This window comes from Arachis stenosperma, chromosome 3, assembly GCF_014773155.1.
Source record: "Arachis stenosperma cultivar V10309 chromosome 3, arast.V10309.gnm1.PFL2, whole genome shotgun sequence".
Classification (NCBI taxonomy): domain Eukaryota; kingdom Viridiplantae; phylum Streptophyta; class Magnoliopsida; order Fabales; family Fabaceae; genus Arachis; species Arachis stenosperma.
Window position 1 is genome coordinate 16,779,301 of NC_080379.1, and position 16,124 is coordinate 16,795,424.

Consider the following 16,124-nt stretch of genomic DNA (forward strand, 5'->3'; position numbering starts at 1 on the left):
TCTGAATTAAAATTAAAAAACTTGTATCTCCTTAATTCAAAAAATAATCAACAACAACAACAACAAAACATTGTCCCACTAAGTGGGGTCGGCTACATGAATCAAACGACGCCATTGTACTCTGTCATGTATCATGTCTACAGAGAGACCGTTTACATGTAGATCTCGTTTGACCACCTCACGGATGGTCTTCTTAGGTCTTCCTCTGCCTTTCGCTCTTTGTCCATCTTCCATCTCATCCACCCTCCTGACTGGATGTTCTATCGGTCTTCTTCCCACATGTCCAAACCACCTGAGACACGATTCAACCATCTTTTCCACAATGGGTGCTAGCTACTCCAACTCTCTCCCTTATATCTTCATTCCTTATTTTATCCAATCGCGTATGACCACTCATCCATCTCAACATCTTCATCTCTGCCACACTCAGCTTATGTTCGTGCTCCCCTTTAGCCGCCCAACACTCCGTACCATACAGCATAGCCGGTCTTATAGCGGTACGATAGAATTTACCTTTAAGTTTTAAATGCACTTTTTTGTCGCATATAAAACCAGATGCACTCCGCCATTTTGACCAACCTGCTTGGATCCTATGATTTACATCCTGTTCAATCTCTCCATTATCCTGTATGATGCACCCAAGATATTTAAAACTTTTAACTTTTTGTAGGATGTTTTCTCCAATCTTCACCTCTATATTGGAGTTTTCCCTTCTCAGACTGAACTTACATTCCATATATTCCGTCTTGTTACGGCTTATGCGCAGACCATACACTTCTAGAACTTTTCTCCATAACTCCAACTTCTTATTTAGGTCTTTCCTTGACTCTCCCATAAGGACGATATCATCGGCAAAAAGCATGCACCATGGCACAGGCTCTTGGATGTGCTCTGTGAGTACTTCCAAGACTAATGTGAAAAGGTATGGACTTAAGGATGATCCCTGGTGTAATCCTATACCAATAGGAAATTCCTCTGTCACACCACCTTGAGTCTTCACACTAGTTGTGGCCCCATCATACATGTCTTTAATTGCCCGAATATATGCGATCCTTACTCTCCTCTTTTCTAAAACCTTCCATAAGACCTCCCTTGATACCCTATCATACGCTTTTTCCAAATCAATAAACACCATGTGCAGATCCCTTTTATTACTACGATACCTCTCCATCATCCTTCTTAATAGGTATATCGCTTCAGTGGTAGATCTGTCTGGCATAAATCCAAATTAGTTCTCTGTTACTTGTGTCTCTCTTCTCAACCTCCGTTCTATCACCCTTTCCCATAACTTCATAGTATGACTCATAAGCTTAATCCCTCTATAGTTTTCGCAACTTTGTATATCCCCGTTATTCTTGTAGATAGGTACCAAGGTGCTCTTTATCCACTCATCATGCATCTTCTTTGACCTTAAAATCTCATTAAAAAGCTTGGTTAACCAGTTGATGCCTTTTCCTCCAAGACCATTCCAAACCTCAATCGGGATATTATCAGGTCCTACTGCCCTGCCATTTTTCATCTGCTTTAGAGCCTCTTTTACCTCGAAGTCTCGAATCCTTCGATAGTAGTCAAAGTTTTGATCTTCTTCCCTTGTGCATAATCGACCAAGGCTCGGAAGAGTCTTCTGTCCCTCATTAAATAACTCGTAGAAGTAGCTCTTCCACCTTTCATTAATCTTCTCCTCTTGAGCCAACACCTCTCCATCCTTATCCTTTATGCACTTAACCTGATCCAAATCTCTCGTTCTTCTTTCCCGACTCTTTGCGATTCTATATATACCTTTTTCTCCTTCTTTCGTGCCCAAAGACTGGTAGAGACCCTCATATGCTCTTGTTCTTGCTTCACTTATAGCCACTTTTGTCTCTTTCTTAGTCGCCTTATATTTTTCCCAGTTATCTGCATTGCGGCATAAAGACCACTCTTTAAAGCATTCCCTTTTTTATCTTTATCTTTTCTTGTATACTCGCATTCCACCACCAGGACTCCTTGTCTCTTGGTCCTATTTCTTTAGATTCACCAAAACTTTCTTTTGCTGTTCTTCTAATAACTTCTGCCATCTCCCTCCAAATCTCTTCCGCGCTTCCATTCCCATCCCACTTTGCCTCTTCTCCTACTCGTCTTAGGAAGCTTCTTTGTTCCTCACCTTTCATCCGCCACCACCTCGTCCTTGGGTTCTTCGTATGATGTCTTTTCCTCAACTTTTGCTCAACGTGAAAATCCATGACGAGCACCCTATGTTGTGTTGTCAAACTCTCTCCCGGGATAATTTTACAGTTAATGCAAAATTTCCGGTCGACTCTCCTCAACAAGAAGAAGTCGATTTGAGAGCTTGTCATGCCACTCTTATAGGTTATAAGATGTTCGTCTCTCTTTTTAAAACATGTATTTGCGATGAGAAGATCAAAAGTTGAGAAAAAGTCCAAAATAGTTTTACCCTCGGCATTGATCACCCCGAAACCATGGCCTCCGTGAATACTCCCATATCCAGTCACTTCTCTACCAACATGGCCATTTAAATCTCCTCCTAAGAAAATCTTATCTCCCAAAGGTATGCCTTGAACCAAACTCTCTAGATCCTCCCAAAACCTTATCTTGTGTTGTTCGTCCGAACCTACTTGCGGTGCATAGGCGCTAATCACATGGAAAGCACCTCCCTCCACCACAAGTTTGATAGAGATGATCCGATCTCCCACCCTCTTGACATCCACTACGTCCTTCTTCCACTGCTTATCCACAATTATTCCAACCCCATTCCTATTCTTCACCTTTCCTGTATACCAAAGTTTGAAACCAGAAATATCCAACTCCCTAACCTTTGCACCAACCCATTTCGTTTCTTGTAGGCACATAATGTTAATCTTCCTCCTTGTCATGGTGTCCACCACCTCCATGGACTTTCCTGTTAGAGTGCCTATGTTCCATGTCCCAAATCTCAACCTTCTGTCACTTCGACCTTTACCTTTTCCTTTGTGAACTAGCTTATTTACCCTCGTCCGTTCACGAAAACGCGAGAATCCTTGCTCATTTAACACTACATCCGGGCACCGATGCAGCGGCTCTTGCTTCGACACCGTACTCGAGCCATACGGCGCGTTGCTTCCGGGCAACGACCTAGCTTTAGCGCAATAATGTCTTTGATTCATGTCATGGGGGTTCGGCTATATTTTTATGTGGGTTGCCGAAGACCTAACACAACCCTCCTCCTTTATCCAGGCTTGGGACCGGCTATGTACCGCAAGTGTAACATAGGCGGAGTTAATTCAAAAAATAATCAATTACATGTAATTGATCTTATAGCTAAAAATACTATCTCAAATGTAGAAAAACATGTGAAATAAACTTGATCATTTTATATGTTTAGATAGGAATTATGCGAATTAATTTGGCTTTTTTTTTTCTCATTTGTTATTTTCTTTTTCTTTCATATGCGGACAAAAAAATGTCTCTTTCTATTTTAACATAGAACTTATTCTATGAGTGTCTTCTAACGCTTTAAAAATAATACATCAATCAATTTTCATCACAATCACTAAATACGTTAATCTTTAACCAGAATTCAAATTTTTTTATGAAAAATGTTAGAAGACTATTTAAATTTATTATTTTTTATTAATTAAGTATCAAAATTTAAAAGTGTAGACTAAAATATATTATTAGATTAAAAGAATCGAATTAATGATTAAAAATACGGGTAAAAACAATAAATCCTGTTGGTGAACCCTTGGTAATGTGACAATGTGGAAATGTGGAAATTTAGTTCAACTAGTTTCTAGGGGACAGAATAAGAGACTAGTTCATGTAGTTTATAGGGCTCGAATCCAAACCCTAAGAAGAAGGGGAAAATTAAGGTACCTAACCCAACCAACTGAACTAACCTCAACTGGCACTAACTGAGGATCTGGAAGCCCCCATAATTTCTTCTGCTTTTTTAGTTGGCATGTCCCCTAAGCTTTATTTTCAGGTCAACACATTTTCAACACGATACAAACGTTAAAGCTTATAGACCAACTATAAAACTTTAATTAATAAAAGACCATACGGCAAAAAGAGTTTCAATAACATGTGACGATACAACTTCACATTGATAATCATCTATGAAACTCACATGGCCCTTTTCCCCTGGTATAGTTATCAACAAAGTTGTAGAAAAAGACATATTGCCTCAAAAACCATTGTCTAGTTGCCCTCTACCATCATATCTAGCAAAATTCCTATTTCCTAGTCCTACCGGTTAATATTCTACTATTCATGCGCCAAATTCTTTTATTTGCTTATCATGCAATTCAACTATATTAACTACCTCTGCTTAATTAGCCATACCAAACATTATCTTTTAAGTTGACATATTTATTCACACTTGTATTAAATTATGCCTTTTTGGTACTTATTTATTTAGAAATAAGTTTATTTTATTCTATTAAAATATTATTTTAATTTTTTTTAAATTATTAAAACTAGCCACAATTTAAATTCTTTTAGAGATATAATATATCTAGTTATCTACCATTCTTTGAGTAATATTTTCCTTTAGGATATTCACACTAAGATAGTTAAATAATTTAATTATATTAAGTGTATATTAAAATTAATTATTAGTATAAAAAATATTAAAAATAAATTAAATTATACATATATTTATACATAAATATAATTATTGATTTTTTATATACACATATTATTTTTTAAATAATTTAATAAAAATGTTATCAGAATTTAATTAATTTATTATTTTTGGTTATCATTTAGTCATCAACTCAATTTTTTTAGTCTATATTTTTTAGAGCTCATTTGAAAACTATTTAAATATGAGAAAAGAATTCTATTTTATTTAAGAATGAAATTTATTTCTATTTGAGATTCAATTCTATGAGTTAATATTTCTGTTATATGAGTTAATTTTTTTTTTTACAATTTTGTCCTTAACAAAGTGAAGAAAAAGAACTAAATAGATATTGAACAAAATTCGAATAATCAATTATAAATAGAAATATTTTTGACATTTAACACATTGAGCTTATTCGGTATGAGAATTAATTTCAAAATCAGATTTTTTTATTTGATTTGTAAATGAAAAAAAAGTGAGAATTGAAATTCTCAAAGAAATTTAAATTATTTTTTTATTTATTTTAAAACAAGAAAAAAATTGTAGTCTACTTATACTTTTCTAATATAAAAATATACTTTATCCCATCTATTTATTCTTATTATATAAAAGTTAATATTTAAGTTATTCTATATTGTGTGTAAGCTATATTTTTTTTCTAATGATTCCATGTCAATAATTTTACTTACTTGACAAAATTTGAAAATCAACCAATTATCTTTTAATAAAAAATTTTAAAATAATTAAATTTTTTTATCTATTATTATTCAATTAAAACATAAATACTAATTAACTGTAATAAATATATATTAAAAATGTCATAATAATAATTATAAATATTTCAATTACAAATAATAAAATTTTACAAGTTATACAAATATATCATGAATATAAAATTAATTCATAATTTTATATTTATATTTTGGGTATTTTTTATTCTCATTCACTTTTCTAAATCAAAATAAGTTTAAATTTGGCACATCTCCTTATTAGATATATTAAAATATATCATAATTATAAAATTAATTTATATTTTTAGTATTTCTCATTTTTATTTATTTTTAATTTTTTCTTTAATTATTTGCAATCCAAAAAACACCATATGAGAAGACAAAATATGATAAATAAAGCAAATATAAAAATAAAAATAACAAATGAAGATGTAATTTTGTACTATATAATTCTAATATAAAAAGCCTATGCTTTTTTTAAAAATAAATAAATTCAAATTTTTTAAATAATAAATTATATTTTAGTTTATATACATTTTAGTAATAATTATATAGAATTATATACAAATTATCAAATAAATATTCTGCAAAATATTTTTAATATAAAACAATTCAAACTTAATATTAGTTTACATATTATTTAATCAATCTCTAAATAATATAACACTTATTATAATACATTATATAATATAATTAATTTTAGTCCAACTACTAATCTAAATATTTTTGGCAAGCAAATCCAACCAAGTTGGCCCAAACTCAACAAAAACCATTTTCATTACACCAGCATATACACACACACATTTCAATAACGCAAAACATATCCTCCTCCTCCTCCTCCGATCCTCCTCCTCCTCCTCCTCCTCCTCCTCCTCCTCCTTTTTATTCTTCTTCTTCTTTCAAATTTGCGCAGTAGGTTCTTCTTCTTCTCATCGTCAACAACACCAACATTTTGCTAACATCTTTATTGGTTCTGATTTTTTCTGGTGCCATCATTAAATAAATTCGGTTCATTTTTTAGTTTATTTCGATTCATTTGTGAATTAATCGAGGTTCACTTGATGCTGCTGATAAGTATTGACCAATTTTTTTATTCCTTAACTAATTTCGGTTTATTTCTTAGTTTAATTGAGATTCATTTGAATCCAGAAATAAATTGTGTGTGTTTTTGTTGATGATTGAGTCTTTTTGACTGTTTGTTCAAAATTGAACTAATTTTGATTCATTTGTGTGTTAATTGAGGTTCACCGAATAAATATTGATCAAAAGCTTTATTACTTAAATAATTTCGGTTCATTTCTTAGTTTAATTGACGTTCATTTGGATCCAGAAATGAATTCGAAGAAGAATGAAATTATTCATTATCACTTTATTCAATTGCATTAGATTTCACTCTATTCTATTTAATTAGTTCAGATTTAAATAAGCAGTAAAAAAAACTCAATCATTAATAAAAATACATCAAATTCATTTTCAGATCTAAATGAACCTCAATTAAACTAAAAAATGAACGAAAATTACTTAAGGAATAAAAAATTTTGTCAATACTTATCAGTAGCATTAACTGAACCTCAATTAATACACAGATGACCCAAAACAAATTAAGAAATGAACAGAAATTATTTAATAATGGCATCAGGGAAAATTAGAACTAATAAAAATGTTTGCAAAACATTGATGTTATTGGTGATGACGATAACGAAAAAGAAAAAGAAAAAGAATAAAACACAACATTCGAGGAGGAGAAGGAGCGTGCACAAATTTAAAAGAAGAAGAATCTGCGTGCGCAAATTTAGAAGAAAAAAAAGAAAGTGCATGATTTGAAAAAGTTATTATAACAACTTGGTTAGACTTGATTAAATATTTTATTTAAATATAGACGTTTATTGAATTAATTTACCTTTCTGACAGGTCTTATTCTAATATTTTTAATCAATAATGACTAACTGATAATAAAAAAATAAATTTTAATAATCTACTAGCATCTTTCATAATTTAATATATTTAACAAAATATCTCATATATTAATTAAAAAAAAAACTATATAAAGGACTCCCGCTAGTTATGGTTGTTATGCCAAACTAACAGAAGCTCGCATTCAGTTATTCACACACTTGTGGACTCCGTTATTCTGCTACTCTCTCTCTCTCTCTCTACATGGACTCTCACTCTCCCTCCTCCGTTATCATTGTCGGTGCCGGCGTCTCTGGTGTGATTACCTCCACCGCCATTCCTCTTGACATATCCCACCAATCTTCAATTTCACTAATTTTTCTTCTTTTTTATTTGTTTCTTCTGTTCCGGGATTAAGGTATTTCAGCCGCCAAGGTGCTAGCTGAGAACGGCATCCACGACCTCTTGATCCTCGAAGCTTCCGACCGAATCGGCGGCAGAATCCGGAAGGAAACCTTCGGTGGCGTCTCCGTCGAGCTCGGCGCCGGATGGATTGCCGGCGTCGGCGGTAAAGAGTCGAATCCTGTTTGGGAGCTAGCCGCCAAATCAGGCCTCCGAACCTTCTTCTCCGACTACAGCAATGCGCGATACAACATCTACGATCGCAGGTTCATATATTTAATTATTTCTTATTTTGCGCCATTTATATCTATTGTGCGCCACTGTGCACTTTCACCGTCTCACGTAGTTGCTCTGTTGTTCTTTAACTACCTGATTTAACCGTAACGAGTTGCAGTGGGAAGATATTTCCGAGTGGAATCGCTACCGACTCGTACCAAAAAGCCGTGGACTCGGCGATTCAGAACTTGAGGAACCAGGAAGCGGAAAGCGGTGGCCATCATAGCTCCACGTCCAAAGTTACGGAACCACCTTCGTAAGTGCAATTGCTAGTCGTTTTCACGTTGAAGCTTGGGTGAACAGTTAATTTGTTCTGAAATTAGGATTGTAATAATTAACGTCAAGCATCTAATTATTTCCATTTGATATATTTTGATCTTGAGATTATTCTTTTTCTTTCCCTTTTTTCGGTTTTTGATTCGTTTTAGGACGCCAATTGAGCTGGCCATTGATTTCATCCTCCATGATTTTGAAATGGCAGGTTCGGTTAACATTTACAGATTCCATGTCACTTTCGACATTTGAAAATTTTAACTGTTATTTGAAGCAAGAATAAAGATAATTATTGGCCAATAATTTTATCTTCTTGTAATAAACTAATAACATGTTGTTTCTTGCTAAACAAGCAACGGGTTTTAAATTTATTTGCCTGTTGTGAAAGTAAGAATAACTACTGATAAAGGTGAATATTTTGAGTGCAGAGGTGGAACCAATATCTACCTTCACAGAATTTGGGGAGAGGGAATATTTGGTGGCGGATGAAAGAGGGTATGAATATTTGCTATACAAAATGGCAGAAGATTTCCTCCATACATCAGAGGGTAGAATTTTGGACAATCGTCTCAAACTCAACCAGGTTGCTCTATCTCTAATAATGAGCTCATGAACTGTACTCTCGTTCTCAGTTATTCCCGGAATCCACCTTTAGAATGAACCCAATCGATCGGGGAAATTGTCATATATACTCCTAACTAATTAAACCATAATACGTGTTTTACAAACATTCGTAATCATTTATTTATTCTTAATTCTTTATAATATCTTTTTAATAAATATCTTTTTAATATTATAAAATTAAAAATAAAAAATACAAATTCTTATAAAACACTAATTAAGTGTGCTATGCAATAATCTCTCCCCCTATTACTGGAGTACACATGGTACAATTATTTGTGTCAGAATATTCATTCTGCAAATAGTCCTATGCATGCCATAACAGGAGAAGCTGAAAATCGTTATTTGTTTGCATGGATCGGACTACTTTCAAGTTCATCTTTTTATAATCATTTCACTGTATATTTTTATGAATCTTATATCATTCAATATATATATATATTATTAAATTAATCACATAAAATTACTAAAAAGTAAAGCTTTTATTGCATAATCCTAATTTGAATCATTGATATAATATATCCAACGATCTTAATTTACCTCTCTCCTCACTTAATACTAACCTCCAATTTCTATCTTTGAGAGCGTTTAGCATCTCATAAATAATAGGTCCCAAAGTCCAATTGTGTGTATATGCTATTATGTCATCTCAATTAATATCGTGGGCACTGGACTTCATTTTTGTCTATGTCCCAACTTGCATGAGAAACCAGAACAAAACGTTTTTCATCAAAGATAAGAAACTAATGGATCAGCTCAGGAAACATGCATTACCTAAGTTTGATTTTTGGCTGTATTTGACTTTTGATTTTGGACTTTTGGGGACTTCGTTTTTTCTTTCAAGTGGCATTTTGGACGGTAATAATGCTTCATGACGTCTTTGCGTGGATATTGTGCAGGTCGTCAGGGGAATACAGCAATCGAGAAGTGGGGTTAGAGTGGTGACAGAGGATGGTCGCTTTTACGAAGCTAATTACGTAGTTCTTTCCGTTAGCATCGGCGTTCTGCAAAGCGACTTCATTTCCTTCAATCCACCCTTGCCCGTATGTCTCGTCTTACCATATTAGACAAGCATTTCTCTTTTTATTGCATGATCGCATTGACGTGAACTTATGTTATGTGAACATCTCACTTGAATTTAATAGTAATAAATTGGCTTCGTCTTTATTAATATGACAATGTATAATTTAATGTTTGTATCAATTTTTTGTACCAATAATTATATCAAAATTAATTCAAATATTTTAGTTAGATCTAACGGTTTAAAGCTCTTCATTAACCAACTCATGTGATTCCTTTGATCACTCTCCTGTGTGTGTTGATAATATCAAGAAATTTATTTTGTATACTCAACTAATTCTAAACACCACCACTCATTTTTTATCAGTATTTTTTATGCTATGGCAATATAAGTTAATATTTAGTGCTTTCAGTTTTGTAAAACAATATGTATGTCTATGTCCATAACAAATGATAAAAAAATTGACAGAGATGGAAATCGGAAGCCATCACGAAATGTGAAGTTATGGTTTACACAAAAATCTTTCTGCAATTTCCATATAAGTTCTGGCCAGGTTGTCCCGAAAAGGAATTTTTCATCTATGCACACGATCGGAGAGGCTACTACACATTTTGGCAGGTTCGTTTGAAATGTTTCTCAATTCTTTTTGTCTATTTTGTTTCTCACCCGATAACCATCTTCTGCTATTCAGTTGGTCGAACAAGGAAACTTTAAAGTTTAAACGCTTGTAATTTATATTTTAACAACTCCTTGTTATATGTAACGGTATATAGCTAGGTTAATTATTAGTTGGTTAGTTATAGACTACTTTAGTTGACAAGGCTAATTTACATTATATATAGGGTCCTCACTACCTTTGAAATCAAAGTTTCTGCAGAAAATCATGTCACTCCTTTATCAAGAGACGTAATCCATGTCAATAGTTCGTTCTAAATTTGGAGTGGTTTAACTACTGAGCTTCATAGAGTTTATTTGCAGATTATCTTTTTGAACAATCTTCTGATTTGCCGCTTTATGACCAGCACATGGAGAGCGCATACCCTGGTTCCAATATCTTGGTTGTGACATTGACAAATGGGGAATCTAAACGTGTGGAAGCTCAACCTGATACAGACACTTTGAGAGAAGCTATGGTGGTACTGAGGGATATGTTTGGGCCAGACATACCTGATGCCATAGATATACTTGTTCCACGCTGGTGGAATAACAGGTTCCAACGTGGAAGCTATAGTAACTATCCTATTATCTCTAATCCCCAAGTTTTCTACGATATCAAGGTTTGCTTACTGCGTTAAATACGCTTCATCATATATATTGCAATTCTGACTATTCCCGGGTTCTGATTGCATTCTGTTATCAATTTCTATCGAAAATATACCTGAGTTTCCCATTGTGTTTATTTGCCTTGTATGGGTGTGCTCCAGGCCCCAGTAGGCCGCATTTTCTTTACTGGAGAGCATACGAGTGAAAGATTTAATGGCTACGTACATGGTGCATACCTCGCAGGTAAGACTCCCAAACTTTACTTTGATATTCATGAAAATGTAATTGATAATTGCAATAGCAATAACAATTACAGTTGTGGATGTCAATTGCTTAACAGGTATTGACACCAGCAGAGCGGTATTAGAAGAAATGAGAAAGGAGAAGGAAACAGAAGATGGGAGCCAAACTCAATTACAAGAGCCATTGCTAGCACTAACAGAGTCATTAACAATGTCACAATCAGACACGGTCTCAAATCTCCACAAATGCGACATTCCAACACAGTTATATCTCGGTGGCAAACGTGGGATCACAGAAGCCATATTATGACTAGATGAACCTGCAGAGAAACCCCATGTAGATGATGGAAGAAGCATGGCTAACCAGAATCACGACTTGGTGGTTGTTGGTCCAAGGACAGTTCAATCCCTTGGTGCCATTGGTAGGGGTGATCAACGAATTCAGAATAGTATGCACAAACAAACATCCCATTTCTTCGGCCATGGCACAAATGTATCCACCACCTAAACGCAATTGGTTCTGGCAACAGTAATAATAGCATCAAAATACAGGGAGTCATGGCTAACTGCACAGTGCACAAGACATCGCAGAATGCTACTCCTCCATGCTAGTACTCGTAATTTGACCACCAAAGTTGTGAATCCATTCTACTAATCTCAAAGTCGTAATTTAGGCATACTTCAGTAGGTGTGTGATGCTCCAAAAAGTAAAAGTTCGTCCCCAAAGTAAAACAAAAACTAATTTTGCAATTACAAGTTCTCAAAACGGTAATATCATCAATTTGTCATAGTTCTAGACAAAAGAATGACTTACTTCCATAGCAGATAGCTATGCTATGTTGAACGAAATTACCAGCTGTGTATAGTAAGAAATTCCCAAACCTTATTAGGAGATATTTGCATTCTTCAATGATTGGCATGCCACTGAACCTGCAGATGTACGCATGATATCCACCCCCAGCATTGCAACACAAGAATCATCTGTCTTTAGATGAGGCTGCACTGTTTCCCATATCTTCTTCTTTTGAATCTGCAGGTTCACACAAGATAGAACAATAATAACTAGTGACATAACTAATCAATCGCTCCTTCTCTACAATTCATCTATATATGAAATATGTGAGAAAAACTATATCTGCTTGAGTTATTGGTGTTCTTCCTAAAGCTCAGTCTGTATTTCCTTGGACATCAGATTCATTGTTTTGAAACATTTTCACAGTGAACTTCCTATACAATATATGTAAGGGTATAACCATAAGTCAGAGGTTTTATTTATATAAGCACATATTATCCAAATTCTATAACTTCAGTGGTCAGCTAGTTAATCATACTAATTAAGCAAGTAAGATATATTGCCTGATTGGGAGTGCCAGCAGCAGGTTGATTATCCTTTTCATCCTCTGATCCGAACCATATTCTTTCACCAAGGATTGCATCCTCCGGAGGGAACAGAAGTTCAACATTCTCATGCTTTGCATCAGAAGCAGCCATGAGCATTCCACAAGACTTGACACCACGCATATTCCTTGGTTTCAGATTTGAAAGAACAATAACCTTTTTGCCCTGCATAGGCACCATCCCATTTGTTAATTTGTATAGCAAAAACACAAATGGGACACCGAAGTCACTAATTCCCTATTTCCAATCTATTTCTGCAATATTGCCGCAAAGAAATCAACTAACTTGACCAGTCAAAAAACCGTAATCCCTCATCATATATTGCACAACATAAAATATATATGTGCAGAACTTACAATCAGAATTATGTACACTATCAACTAAATCCTCTTTTTTTTTTTTTTGGTATAATCCTCTTTGATATAATATATAAAAAAAGAAGCACCTGAAGTTGTTCAAGAGGGACATAGTTGACAAGACCACTACATATGATTCTGGGTTCAGGCTCACCAATATCAACCTCTTCCACATAAAGAGAATCAGCTTCTTCATGCTTCCACGCTTTCACAATTTGACCAACCCTTATATCAAGTAACCCCGCCGCATCTTTAGCACTATTATTATCGTTCTTCTCAGTGCCTTCACCATTACCATCATTGGATGCCGTTGTGGGTTCCGCCACTGTTTCAGAAGAAGAAGAAGAAGAAAGTGTGCAAAATGAAGGGAACCCAGATGGGGTTCTGCTCCATCTTCTTGTTACTGATGATGATGAAGAAATGGAGAAAAGAGGGAACTGGTTGCGACGGAAGCGCGTGGCGTTGGAAATGAGGGAGCGGTGAGTTGAAGATGTAGCTGAGAAGAAGGAGGAGAGTGATGAGAGCAGAACAGCTCCACCACTACTCTTTAGCGCATTCGCCATTTTTTGCTGTCGCTCATTTTCTGATATTGTTCTCAGGATAAATTACTATCCTTTTGTGGTCAATCTTAAAATTTAAAATTCTTTTGGATCAGTTTGAAAATTTTATAAATTTAGGGGTTAAAATGAATATCCCGTAAATTGTAAGGGCATTGAATGAAATTATACCTACTTCAGTTTAACTATTTAAAAAGTATCAGAAAAGAGTCGTGTTAAAAATGATAGAAAACTTGAAAATTTACAATTATTCTTTTGAAAAGAGATAAGTTGTCATTGTTGTGATAAGGTTAAATTGAATGCTCATTAATATAGACGGTTGAATTCCATTTCCAATAATGAATTAAGTTGAAAAAGCAAATCTTATATGCTCATAAATAGAGAGGCTATATGAGGAATATTGGACACAAACAATATATAAAGAAATATTCTTAGCTTCTCTCCTACAAAAATTCTTTTTTTTTTTCTCGAGTTATGTTATTACATATATAATACTATCAAATATATTAATTACTTTTATAAGATAATTATATTAGTAAATATTAATATTAGAGTCTTCTATTTACACTTTTATTTTATATTTATTATATCTTACTTATTTATTTAGTTGTTTTAAAACACGTTATCAGCACGAGACTCTGATCAAATTTTTCGGAAGACTCGGGTAAAATTTTTTTATTATGTCAAAGCTCTCTCATCTTGAATTCAATGCTCTTGATATATCTGAAAATAATTATTTATCATGGATATTAGATGTTGAAATCCATCTTGATTCAATGGATCTTGAAGATACCATTAAGGCTGAAAATAATGCATCCCAGAAGGATAAAGCCAAAGCCATGATTTTTCTTCGTCGTCATCTTGACGAGGGACTGAAAAATGAATATCTCACATTAAAAGATCCTGCAGATCTTTGGAAAGATCTTGAAGAAAGGTATAATCATCAGAAAACGGTGATACTTCCTCAAGTTCGATATGAATGGACGCACTTGCGTCTACAAGATTTTAAATCTATAAATAAATATAATTCTGTAATATTTCGAATCACCTCACGAATGAAATTATGTGGAGAAAAGATAACTGATCATGATATGTTGGAGAAAACTTTCTCAACCTTCCATGCCTCGAGTCTGCTCCTGCAGCAGCAGTATCGAGAAAAAGGGTTTAAAAAATATTCTGAGTTAATTTCTTGTCTTCTTGTTGCTGAACGCAATAATGAGTTGCTCTTGAAAAATCATGAAGCGCGCCCAGCTGGCGCCGCCCCATTTCCTGAAGTAAATGCGGCAAATTACCCCAGAAGAGGTAAATGACAATGTTTTAATAATAAGAAAAATTATGGAAGGAAAATGAATTATATTCAAAAGAGATGATCTCACCAGAAGTGGGATAAAGAAAGAAATATCGGGCAGAATAAATCAACAGAGGATAAGTATTTCCGTTGTGGTGGAAAGGGCCATTGGTCACGTACCTGCCGTACCCCAAGGCACCTAGTCGATCTTTACCAGGCATTCCTGAAAAAGGACGACAAGGAAAAAGAATCGAATTTCGTTTCAAATGATGCTGAAAATTCCACCACTCATTATGATGTATCTGATTTCTTTGAGGATCCTGAAGGAAATATTGGTCATTTGAACAATGATGGAATAGTTTAATATGTGAGACTGTTAAGTATCCATGTAAATAAATAATGTAAAGTACTTATTGTTAAGTTTTTTTTATTTGAGTTTCAAATATGATGTATATAAATAATGAAATATTAATGTTTATGACTTTTGAAATCATTAAATGTGTCATGTTTTAAAATAAAATTTTAGTATATGACATTATTTTATGTGGAGTATTTCTTAGAAAAATAATTCCGATAAAGTATTCAGTTCAACTGTACATGCTACTTATTTTATTATTATTTGTCTTTGAAGAGAATGTCAATGATATGTAATTAAGATGTATGCCTTACGGATAGTGCAAGTTCGCACACTATTCTCAAAAATGATATATATTTTACCCATCTGGTGCCAAAAGAAGAATGTGCTAATACTATTATTGGCTCAGGTAATGTGATAGAAGGCTCCGGAAGAGCTATAATTTTGTTTCCTGGAGGAACAAAATTCATAATAAATAATGCACTATTGTCTACCAAGTCTCGAAGAAACTTGTTGAGCTTTCAAGGTGATATATGTGGACCTATTCATCCACCATGTGGATCTTTTAGATATTTTATGGTCCTAATAGACGCATCTTTGGGATGGTCACATGTGTGTTTATTATCTTCTCGCAACCTGGCGTTTGCGAGATTACTGGCTCAAATTATTCGATTAAAAGCACAATTTCCAGAAAATTCAATCAAAGCAATTCGTCTTGATAATGCTGGTGAATTTACTTCTCAAGCTTTTGATGCTTATTGTATGGCTAATGGAATAAGTGTTGAACATCCAGTAGCTTATGTTCACACACAAAATGGGTAAGCAGAATCACTTATTAAACGCCT

General features: G+C 34.0%; 2 protein-coding genes across 3 annotated transcripts; one reads left to right on the plus strand and one right to left on the minus strand.

The window, feature by feature from the left end:
• Positions 1 to 7,427: 7,427 nt before the first annotated feature.
• LOC130970614 (polyamine oxidase 1-like) lies at positions 7,428 to 11,660 on the plus strand. Its single transcript, XM_057896745.1, has 10 exons — positions 7,428 to 7,543; positions 7,646 to 7,895; positions 8,024 to 8,161; positions 8,334 to 8,386; positions 8,607 to 8,761; positions 9,699 to 9,842; positions 10,289 to 10,438; positions 10,843 to 11,097; positions 11,245 to 11,326; positions 11,424 to 11,660. Exons 1-10 carry the CDS (start codon positions 7,492 to 7,494, stop codon positions 11,633 to 11,635), a joined length of 1,491 nt encoding a protein of 496 aa, XP_057752728.1. The 5' UTR covers positions 7,428 to 7,491; the 3' UTR covers positions 11,636 to 11,660.
• Positions 11,617 to 13,666, minus strand: LOC130970615 (uncharacterized). Of its 2 annotated transcripts, XM_057896748.1 has the most exons (4): positions 13,169 to 13,666; positions 12,682 to 12,888; positions 12,208 to 12,355; positions 11,617 to 11,845 (listed from the first exon to the last, which is right to left on the minus strand). In XM_057896748.1, the coding sequence occupies exons 1-3, from the start codon at positions 13,640 to 13,642 to the stop codon at positions 12,212 to 12,214; spliced, it is 825 nt and encodes a 274-aa protein (XP_057752731.1). In that variant the 5' UTR covers positions 13,643 to 13,666; the 3' UTR covers positions 11,617 to 11,845; positions 12,208 to 12,211. The 2 variants fall into 2 exon arrangements, with proteins under 2 accessions (XP_057752731.1, XP_057752730.1); XM_057896747.1 differs by lacking the exon at positions 11,617 to 11,845 and having other exon boundaries at positions 12,130 to 12,355.
• Between the last annotated feature and the right edge of the window lie 2,458 nt (positions 13,667 to 16,124).

Excerpts from the sequence above, each read along its gene's own strand:
- LOC130970614 (XM_057896745.1), top strand. The coding sequence starts at position 7,492 with ATGGACTCTCACTCTCCCTCCTCCGTTATCATTGTCGGTGCCGGCGTC. Across the intron at positions 8,162-8,333 it reads AAAGTTACGGAACCACCTTC|GACGCCAATTGAGCTGGCCA; the intron begins GTAAGTGCAATT and ends GATTCGTTTTAG. Across the intron at positions 8,762-9,698 it reads ATCGTCTCAAACTCAACCAG|GTCGTCAGGGGAATACAGCA; the intron begins GTTGCTCTATCT and ends GATATTGTGCAG.
- LOC130970615 (XM_057896748.1), bottom strand. The coding sequence starts at position 13,642 with ATGGCGAATGCGCTAAAGAGTAGTGGTGGAGCTGTTCTGCTCTCATCA. Across the intron at positions 12,889-13,168 it reads TCCCTCTTGAACAACTTCAG|GGCAAAAAGGTTATTGTTCT; the intron begins GTGCTTCTTTTT and ends GTGCCTATGCAG. Across the intron at positions 12,356-12,681 it reads CTGCTGGCACTCCCAATCAG|ATTCAAAAGAAGAAGATATG; the intron begins GCAATATATCTT and ends GTGAACCTGCAG.